Source organism: Pteropus medius, unplaced genomic scaffold, assembly GCF_902729225.1.
Source record: "Pteropus medius unplaced genomic scaffold, Ma_sr-lr_union100, whole genome shotgun sequence".
Taxonomy (NCBI): Eukaryota; Metazoa; Chordata; class Mammalia; order Chiroptera; family Pteropodidae; genus Pteropus; species Pteropus medius.
This window is the reverse complement of record NW_024350319.1, coordinates 16,246,632-16,257,582: the sequence shown is the minus strand read 5'-3', so window position 1 is coordinate 16,257,582 and position 10,951 is coordinate 16,246,632. Positions and strand designations below refer to the sequence as shown.

At 40.1% G+C, this 10,951-nt stretch overlaps 1 protein-coding gene across 3 annotated transcripts in view; it reads right to left on the bottom strand.

Annotated features, from left to right (window-relative positions):
- Positions 1 to 3,987: 3,987 nt before the first annotated feature.
- Positions 3,988 to 10,951, bottom strand: part of DNAI3 (dynein axonemal intermediate chain 3) — a 62,816-nt gene continuing 55,852 nt past the window's right edge. For 2 of the 3 annotated variants that reach the window (XM_039838720.1, XM_039838721.1), the window contains 4 exons: positions 10,726 to 10,930; positions 9,421 to 9,512; positions 8,171 to 8,293; positions 3,988 to 4,295 (listed from right to left, as the gene is read on the bottom strand). In XM_039838720.1, coding sequence (XP_039694654.1) covers positions 4,137 to 4,295; positions 8,171 to 8,293; positions 9,421 to 9,512; positions 10,726 to 10,930 — 579 coding nt within the window. In that variant the 3' untranslated portion in view covers positions 3,988 to 4,136. The other variant, XM_039838722.1, reaches the window with a different exon arrangement.

The window sequence follows — 10,951 nt, the reverse complement described above, 5'->3', positions numbered from 1 at the left end:
ATCAAGAACTAATAATTAAGTCGGCATGTAGAGCCCTTGCTTGTCATATTTGAGAGTGAGAGATGCTCCCATTATTATTAATAATAAAAAATGTTAAAATCAGAGATTATTGCACAGGACAAAGGAAACACTATGGTTTCTCATAGATTTGGCCTTGGGTGTGTGTATTAATGAAAATATGTGTGTAGTAATGTCCTTGTGTGTGTGTCTGTGTGTGTCTGTGTGTCTGTGTGCACACCTGAGACCAAGTAAGAAAAGGAGGTACTACATTTATTAAGCACCAGCTACGTGTCAGGTATTTTTACATACATTGTCTTTGTATCAGGGATGTATAATTATCATCTTCATTTTACAGACAATGTAACTACGACTTAGACAGCACAGCTTGCCTAAGGTGATGAAGCTGGGATTCAGACTCAGGTCTGCTAGGATCCCAAGCTCAGTTCTTTTCAGTACACTACATGCCAGACCAAAAGACTTAAGGGAAGAAAAAGAAGACTGGATTGACCCACACTGCAGTTTGGAAGGGGGAAAGGTTGGAGCTGAGGGAAATAGAGGGAAGCACATGAGGTAACTCCATTTTCATTCACGCCCAATATTCCTACATCTTCAATTACAGGCAGGTAGCTTCCTAGCCTGAGCTTCGGCTATGTTCTCTTCTGGGATTCAGCCAGTCTAGCCTGTCTGCGAAGTAGAGAGTCTGGGAAATAGAAGAAGACGTGAGCTTGAAGAGTTGAAGAGACTAGGAGGGAACTAACTCATGCCAGGGAAGGAAGAGGCAGCACAGTGAGCTTGCCTGAGTTTCAGTGCCTGAGAGTCAAAGGGAAGTGAGCATGCCGTGTGGTCCGAGACACATCTTACCCTGTCCTCTTTCCTTCTCTCTTTCCATCCAGAGGCACCAGATGCTCATCCAGGTCTGAAAGCTCTCTCTGGCTTCTCCTGCTCTCTCTCCGGCAAATCTCTTACACCTCTAACCTTGCCTTGGTGTTTGCTTCTTACAGGACCTGAACTAGCACAGGGGCATTGTCCCAGCAGTTCTCTCCATGTCACAGGTCATTAGGCAGCTCTAGCATGTTTTAAAAAGCGATCCTTGGATACCTGGTGGGTGTGGGCTTGTTTTTAAACATGTTTCACTCCACCTTCATCTCAGGGACTAGAGGATACACCTGGAGGCCCTTCGTAGAAGGATGAGATACCCAATAAGCAGGTGTGGCAAGATCCCATGAAACTTGGGCTATGGCTGTTTAGGTGACCCCGTTGGTACCTCTAGGCTGGTGAGATGATGAGATCTGGAAAAACTGAGGTTATAAACACACAATGCAAGTATCATACTTAACCAGTAATAACTGCTATCATAAGCAAGATGAATTCCATGTTTAGTTTCTATAGCGAGAATAATATAATCATGTTGTGTTTATAAATTAGGTAAAATAATAGCAAACATATTGACTGTTTGCTACATGCCAGATGCTAAGCTCTTCACTTGCTAACCCTAAGGCAGACACTTATTCACTACCCATTAGCTCCTTCTTCTATGCTAATAAAATCTTGCTTTTGTTTTAGAAAACAATGTACCAGTCCCAGGTAATGGCTTATGTCACACAATCATAGTGCTCCCATTCTCTGTAGTCTCAGCTTTTTTTTTACACTGTGGGGTAGCCATACAGCCCAGTTCTGTCCAGGAGACCTAAGCAAAGTCAGCTAGGGTGGGGCTGGAGGACTGGGTTATGAAACATGCTTCTCCTGGAATACTACAGGGCAAAATCCCTCACCCTCTCAGGTTTTTACTCAAATGTCACTCTCCCTACATACCCTGCTGTAGACCCTGGCAGATAAAAGGCACTCAAAACGTCTTTTTTTCTTTGAGCGAACACGAGAACAAAGCAGGGAAAAATCACTGGAGAAAATGCAGAGCAGTGAGCACAAACACCCTGGGACAAAACATAACCTAGCATATTTGGTGACTAGGAGGAGCCCAGGATGACCGGGTGGTGTGACAGAGGGGAAGAGAATGAGAGATGGAACCAGGGTGACGGTGAAGGGCCTGTTCACTCAAATGCTTGCAGGTCATGGTGAAGACTTTGGCTCATACTCTGAGTGCGCTGGGAAGCTGAGGGAGATAACACAGCCTCTGACTTCCATCTAAAGTTACCACCTTGCTGCTGTTGATAGAAACTGAAGGGAACAATTTAGATGCAGGGAGAACAGTTAGGAGGTTACTGCATTCATCCAGTGAGTGATGATAGTGGCTTGGACCATGGTGGCAGCAGTGAGGAAGGAGAGAAGTGATCAGGTTTTGTATATATTTTAAAGGTATAGTCAACATTATTTGCTCACAGATTGGGTGTGGATTGTAGAGAAAGAGAGAAATGAAGGGTGACTTCACAGTTTTTATCCGAGAAACTAGAAGCAAGGTGATTGGGAGGGCTACAGGAAGAATAGGAGGGAAAATCAAGCACTCGATTTTGGACACGTTTAAATTGGAGATGTCTATTGTACAACCAAGTGGACTCATTGAGTAGTCAAATGAATATCCAGCTTCGATTTTATAAGAGAAGTCTAGGCTAGAGAAATAGTATTTAAAGCTGTGAGACTGAATGGATTCACCCAAGACATGAGTGTGGCTTAAAAAAGGGGGGGAAAAAAAGTTCAAGTGCAAGGCCAAGCCCTGGGACATTCCAGTAATGATGATACTAACACGTGCTGGGCATGTTTTGTGCAGGTGCTCGTTTGCCTCTTATAAAAATGTTGCAAGGTAAATACTCTCAAGCCGACTTAATAGAATCTGTTTCACAGTGAAAAGTCATATCTGTCCAAAAGCACACAGATGGTTAAGTGCTACTATCTATCTGACTTTTGTGGTAAATAAAACTTTGAGTTTATTTCCTCTAGCAACTTAACTTATAAACCTTGGTATCATCCTTTGTTTTTCCTTCCCTATCCAGTCGGCCTTTCATTTCTATTTTCACTCTAAGCTTCGGAACAGGGCATATCCTATTCTTTTCCATGAATTATTCTTACTGTCTCCTAATAGGATTTCCTGCCACGACACTATGCCCATGCTAATCCATTCCTTATCTTTCGGAATATAAAGCTGATCATGTCACCTTCCTGCTTAGCTGTTCTATTAATTCCTTATTATCTGCAAACTATAATCCAACTTCCTTAGCTTCGTTTACAGCAGCCTTCACAATCTGGCTCCAAGCTGCTTTTCCAATCTCATCTCCTGCTCGTCTCCTTCCAGTCCCACTTCCCGTATCAGTCACCTTTGTGACACTGAATCTCTCAGCGAGGTACACCATGCTCCTTCACAACTCAGTTTCATGCATCGTTTCCTTTTCATGCCCTCACTGGTTAATCCCCAGTACAATACTGGCTAGAAGACATGATGGCGGGCGCTGTATCTTGTTCCGTGTATCAGACGGAGGCAGGCTTTCAACTTTTCGCCATTAAATATGATGTTTGTTGTAGGGTTGTTTTAGATGCCCTGCATCAGATTAAGAAGATCTCTTCTTTTTGTAGTTGCTAAGAATTTATTGTAGTTTTATCATGAATGGATATTGAATTTTATCAAAAGTTTTTCTGCATCTCTTTTGGTATCATTTCTCTCCTATAATCTAATTAATTTATTTTCTACTGTTAAATTAAGCTTATATCCCCTGGATTAACTCAACATGATCATGTATTTATTACCTTTTCTTTATACATATATTTCTGGCTTTGAGTTGCTAATATTTTGTTTAGCATATGGCCCTACAATATTGTAGTGGCCCAAGGGGAGCACTTTTTGGAGAGGTGATCAAAAGCAACCTGATAATTAGGAGCAAAGTTTGATTTCCACTTCTGTCTGGTATTAGGGGCCCTGAATGAATGTCAAGGACTCAGACTGTGTGTTACTACAGGAAAATAAAATTTTCATTATCAATAACTGTCATATTTGGTACAAAGTTCAGTATGTATTCAGTCTAAAAATTGAAATAGATCTTATTAATTGTTATAATTCAAAAGTTTTAATAGCAGTAAAATAAAAACCTAGTATTTATAAATAAACCTATTCTATGTTCAGTTTGCTAGTCTACCTTACATAAAAAAAATAATAAACAAAAAAGAAGTCCCACAAAGCCTCCAAAACACCCCTACAGGAAGGTTTCCTTCATCACGTCCATGAATGGCATCGTGTCTGTCGCTTTGAGTAGGCCAAGATTGATGAGGACGGTCTTTTCCAGTTCCAAATAATTCTCATAGTCCATTTTCAGTTCAGCCTCCAATTGTTCTTTTGTCTTCTGATACGTTTTCTAGGAAAGTAAAGAGCAAGTCATCCCTATCAAACACTGAAAGCTAGAAATACCAAAGGATGAGAAAGGGCTATTTTTGAACAGTTGGCCTGGCTGCTGCTCTCTGGAGGGGGTTTGCAGAAGGGCAGAAGGTGAGAAGGCATCTCCTCCACAGTCAGGGAGAGCAGCCGCTGGCTCTGAAGGAGAGTGGCAGAGACAGAGTGGGCACAGCGGAGAAGTGTGTGCAGATTCAAGGAATCTCCCAAAGGAGGGGCAGACTGAATTTGCTGATGGATTGGATTGTGGGGCTCTCTGGGCAGCAGGGAATCCGGGCTGACCTGTAAGATCTTGCCTTTGACTAAGGGAGAAGCACATCGAGAGAGGAAAGAATAACAACAAGGAATATTTATTCAGCTAATTTGCCCAGTACCACTTGATGAATCATCTGTTCTGTTCTTTGATTTGTCAATGTTTGCGTTAGTACGGCTCTGGTTTAATTATTGTAGCATCTTAAATGATTCTAATATCGGGTAGGGCAGTCATGATTTTTAAGATTTGTTTTCTCATCTGTGTCTTTTTTAGATGAATGTTAGGAACATTTCGCCTCAGGGTGTCATCCTCATTGCCTTTGTTTCTCGTCCTCTTGTCATCTCCCCATTCTATTGTCTTCCTGTGCCTTCTGCTCCTTTGTCACAAAGCCCTGTCTTTGTGGATTCCACCAAGGGGTCCTGTACTCTAAGCTTTTATTCTAATTTCTTTAGAGAATAATTTTTAAGAGGTATTTTTCTCCATTGAGCATTCCCAATGGTTGATGTTCCCCTTTGTTTACTGTATTCTTCCCATATGTTTAATTTTCTCTCACTTTTCTTAATATAGCTGCTTTCTCAGATTCCTCATGTCTAATAATTGTTGTACCTATTTCATAACATTGTGCAGCTTAAAAGAATTATTAAACAGGTCAAGTCCTCAGAATAGTGCTGAACACTCAGTTAAGTACTTAAAACGCGTTAGCTACAATATAACCAATTCACTAAAGAGCGGGACTTTATTGGAGTAGAAAAATGTTAGTCTTCTAACCATAGTCCTTTGCAACATATGTGACAGATCCTGTAGCATTTTTTTTTTTTAAATCACTTTTAGATAGTAGGCATGGTGTCATTTTCAGGTATTTGAAGATCCAGGCCAAGCTAATATCAAAATGGAGACTGCCCCTTGGGGCCTCCCTACTACAATGCCCCCACTGTGCGCCTTCAGGATCTTTCTGCAGAGGTCGCCTCATCCCAACTAGGAAGTTATTTTAGGCATCCGATTTGAACCTAGCTATATTCCAAGGGTCCACCCACTTGGCCCCAGGAAAACTCGCCACCCTCACTTTACCATCAGTAGAAGTTCATCCCACACTGGCCCTCTCTCCACCCTCTGTCAGAGCAGTTTAAACCAAACTCTTGCCTCCAGACTTTCCAGCCTCGAAAGACAGGCCCTAGTCCCTGGGTTCCCAAAACTCTCTCTGGACATTCCGCTCTGGCCACTTGATAACTCCTGGCCTTTGGATTGCTATGGCTTAGTAAGCCTCCTGCTGGGTGTCAGAAGCCAGTTGTCCATCCTGGCCAAGAACCTATCTCTAATGGAGTCTGGTATTGCAGAAGTGGGAAGTTGAAAATACGTAGCCTTCTGACACCTCTCTCTCCAAACAAAATAAAACAAAACAAAACAAAACAAAACACAAAACCCTCTTCTGGTCTTCTTTCCCATACCTCTTGCTTTCCTTGTGTAGTCTGGAATATGGGTAATTGGCTAGAGGTCACAGAATTCTCTTCTAATTTCCATATAGATGGCATAGTTTAGGGATCACATGGAAACTGATACTGTTCCCAGCTTTGGGTCTCCAGCTGAAATTCCAGTTAGGAAAACTCCTATTTCATGTGCTGTTAGAGCTATAATTACTATTATTTTTCAAGAAATGAGCTGTATCCAGATTCAACGTTTACAAAGAAGTGGATGTATGGTTTCCCTTGGATCTGTGGGTTGAGGTGTGCAGCCTAACCCTGGCAAATGGGGGCACCAGCCTTGCTGGACGAATGTGTGATCTTTCCCAGCTCTCCATAATAATACTAACAGTGACCACGTATTAACACTTTCTATGTGCCAGTTTCTGGCTAAGTGCTGTAAATATTTTAACTCTAATCCCCGCTGCGGCCTCTGAGGTCGTTACAGTCTCTTCTCGTTTTCCCTTTTATCAGCAGTTGCTTATAAGGAAATATTTCTGACAAACATTAGGTTTTTTTTTTCTCTGAGTGAACTTTTCATGTTCTTAATGTAACAGAGGAGGGTTTTAAACTCCATTCACTCACCCACGGTTTAGTTTTAGAAAAAAATTGAGACGTGGTAGCTCTGCTTAAAAGAGGGTGCTATGTCGAATGGAAATGAAGTTACAAGGCATTGAAAAAGTTTTGGAAACTCAAAAGCATAATACAATTTCAAGATATGATTATTATATTATCCGGGTGTTTTACATGGAAGTATTTCACATGGAAATTAGTTTTGTATTATTCACTGTTCTACTTGTTTCTGCTGATGTGGATAATTAGGAGCTATCATATGGCATTTAATCGTAGGTAATTGCGGGCATAGGGAGAGAGTGGCAGATTGTCTCCCAGGGCAGAATTTCAACCAATGTTAGTGAATGTGCAAAAGAACAAACAAAGACTACTTTTTTTAAAGCTGGGGAAAGAATGACAAGTTAACTAACTGGTATTCTTTTATACCTTATCACCTCTAAATAATTTTGAAAGGAGGCCCTCTGCTTTTATGATACGAATTATTATCTATCAATAAGTGATTATGTTAATCTATTTACTAATGCAGTACATTAAACTATTTTTACCTGCTTGTGCTTTTAATTGAGACCTAAGATCTTGCATGAATAATTATGTTGAAGGATACTACGTATTTGGCTATAAAGGAAACTACAGACGGGATCAGTGATGAAAATGCTGGCAACGTAAGGGCAAGGAAGAAAATGAGTAAGAGTGAAGTAGAAATATGAACTGAGATGACCTCAACTGAAAAAGGGAGAACCGAAATCACGGAATATGTAAAGGCCTCGTATTCCCATGGGCAAGAGAAGACCAACAGAGCGACAGAACTCATATCAAACAGACGGACTGGAAAGGAGGAGAAGAGGGGTACTCAGAATTATAGATTCCTTTTTGGTAGAGTTTAAGATGGATGAGTCTTATACCGAATTCTCCTCTATTGAGAGTTTTACATCTCCAGTATGTTATCGTATAATAAAATTCGTGCATGTTTGTCTGTCTGTCTATATACCAGCTCCCATTTAGTGAAAGTGCATTATTTGTCAGGTTACTTAACTGAAAGCCTTACAGTAACCTTAAAAGGTAATTATTAGTGTCTCCATTTTAAAGATAAGAGAACTAAAGCTCAGCAAAGACATGAGCCTTACCCCAGATCTTGTAGCTGGTAAGTGGTAGAGCTGGGATTTAAACTTATGTGTTTTGATTACATATTCCACCCTTTTTGCATTGCCTGTTTTAATGCATTATACACTAGATGTTATATTCTATATAATGAAAGTTTTCAAATTTTGATCATTGTATCTATAAATGGTGTTTAGAAACCAATGTATCTAAAAGACTTTGAAATTATAGAACATTTCAGAAACTTAAATTAGATAGAAACTTGCTAGGTGTCTAATGGTAGTTCTCACTCATGATAAGCTAGGAAATCAGAGAAATGCCCTCTTGACTCTCATGAGGACAAGAGAAGAAAGTGAAAAAGCATAATTTTCCTATTGAAATGTGGACTAAGCCAAACACACATACATATATCCACCGGCGTTAGAGGAAAGCAATCTTCATTTCTGAGATTTAACTTACGACTTTTTTCTTCTCTTTTTCCAGCTCCATTTCTTTCTTTTCTTGTTCACGAATTTTTTTGCGCTGTTCTACATAATCTAGGTGCTTGACTTCTCTCTCAAAATAGTGGCTTATACTTGATACCTGTCAGAAACACAGGCCCGTGAGAGAGGAGCCTGCATGGGAGGCCCCATGTTCTTCACAAGGCTCTGGAAGAATTCCTGCTGCTTGTAATTCATCAGATACATTATCACTTTAGGATACTGCCCACAGGCCCACTACCAGAGAAACTAGCTCAGTCTGGGGGCTGCTATGCTCAGTTTTGGAGCCCCTGCTATGCTCAGTGAATTGGAGGATTTCAAGAAGGGAGTGAGGTTGGAAGGAGAGAGCTGCAACGAAATATATATAATATATATATATTAAAAAATATAATTTTGTAGAAAAACCATTCAGGAATAAGGGCTTTAGTCCCTTTCCTTCCTTCTCCCTTCTAACACTGAGAGAAATTTCATATCATCGACAAAACTTGAAGACCCAGATGAGAATATCGATGTAGACCCTGAAGGCACTGGGAGTGGAGTTGAGCTCCTGGTCTCCTAGAGGGCTTAGCATGTGGGCATAAGAATAGAAATGGAAAAGTGGGCGGAGACCTTGGTCAAGGTGATTGGGGGAGGGGAAGCTTTTTGCCTTATAGTAACCAGGCTGATGTTGTTGGGACTTGTAACAGATTGCAATCTATGTATTTAACGTTGGGTGTATACATATTTATTGATCTTTTTATAACCTCCTTATTCACATTGTTTGAAACCCTTGGGTAGTGGGTATGGTGAGGCAGAATATTGCCACTTTCAGACATGCTGCTTGTCATGCACCGAGTAGGGGAGGATGGGGTGGTGATGGGCAACAGAAAGATGCATAGGAATGTCAACTGTGACCTGTGGGCAGGGCATCACTGAAATAAGGGTCCCACCCTTGGGTTAACATCTGAAAATAACATCTTGTGATTACAATCTCCCAAATCAATTCTTTTCTGAATCTGGGTTTTATTTATTTGGCCTCCTTCTCATTGCATGTTTGTTTTTTGCTAGCATCAATTATTTAACTCATAAAACAGAAATACTTGTCTTAGTTTTGTCTTAATTTCTCTGTTTTGACCATGTGATTCTTTTATTCTCTTACAGAGCAAAAATGCTGTTATTTCTGAGCACACTTTTAAAACATGTCACAGCTATATTCAGTCACATAAATCCTCAAAGCCAAAAGTTACTGACCTCATTGCCAGAAGGGTGACTTAATGTCCAAGGGATTTCTAATATATGCAGTGTTCCATAGTAATCGGCTACGGCCATAAATTGCTGTTTAGCTGAAAGATTTAAAAAATGGGGGGAAAACAAACAACTCAATAATCAAAAAGCCATCTTAGAGGTTAAACATGGAATCTGGTTTTGTTTTGTGGTCACCCAAAGGATCTCCTGTAGTTACAACGATCTTGGCATCTTCATCAGGCATTTATGACTACAGTGTAAAAGTCATTTTTTACTAACGTGTAAAAGTCATTTTTTCCATTTGATGAAATGAAAGCTGAGACCCTGAGCATTTGTCAGCCACTCTGCCCATCTCAAATCTTGTTTTCTTGGTATTTGTATGTATCTGAATGTGGCTCCTAGCTGAGACTGACTTGCTCTATAGCAGTGCTTTTCTTGAGAAGAAAGCAGGGGACAACACATGGAAAGATTTTTGAAGAATAATCATGAGGCCAGTTTTTACCAAAAACATAGTCAGGGCTAAAGAATACCATTATAGAGATGAATTTCAAAGACACAGCCAGAACTAGTTTTTTTTTTTTATAAAAACGAATTGTTTCCTTTGAGCATTTAAAATGGATAGAAAATACAAATGTATTTGAGAATTTTCATTTTCTAACTCATCATGTGTTTTTATTTCTTCTTATTTTCAGAAGATCTGGTTGAAATTCCTAAATTCTGGACTCATAATCCCTGTAGGTATACAAAAGCAATATTTTGTAGCAAAACACACTTTGTTGATACAACTAAAGCAGTAGCCATACTTTGACACTCTGGAGGTTCTGAAACCTGAATTTCTACATGTAACATTTCTGAGAGAGAAATGGATAGAAAGACAATTTTATGCCTGAACACCCTTGGAAACAAAGAGAAATTTCTTTTAAAAGAGGCAAGTATGTTGGATTTACATTGAAAGTAGTACTTGGTTAAAACAGAGAAATTAAGACAAAGGAAATAAATTATTAGAAGATGAGAAGGATGCTTTTCATTGCGTGGTTCAAAATCAGCCTCTGCTTGGCATGCTAAATATGTCTCAGAAATAATTGTTCATGAAGAAGTTACTGAGAGAAGCTCAGGCTGTATCCAAGATATGAGTGCAAGAGAGAAGAAGAAGAAGGAGAAGGAAATGGAGGAGGAGAAAGAAAGAAAAAGGAAGGGAAGAAAAAACCCTGAGAAACAGCACCAGAGGCTTTCCAGATGAATGTCACGATTTTCCCGAGTTACACAAAAAAATGCAAAATGACTTAGCACATTTGATCAGAATTAACATACCAGAAAAGGTCCAGGGTTTGATGTAGGTGATCATAGTTATACAGATGTTTTGTGAGTGGGCTGGTTCGTGGGTTTTCTCCAGAAGGTCCCAGATATCGATGTATCCATCTTCTCGGCCAACGTAGAAGACACCAGGCCTTGTCAGGGACCAGTGTCCCGAGGTGTACTTTCTTGGTGCACAAGACGACTGGAGGAGGGGTCCAGTCTTTAAACAAATTTTTAAAAA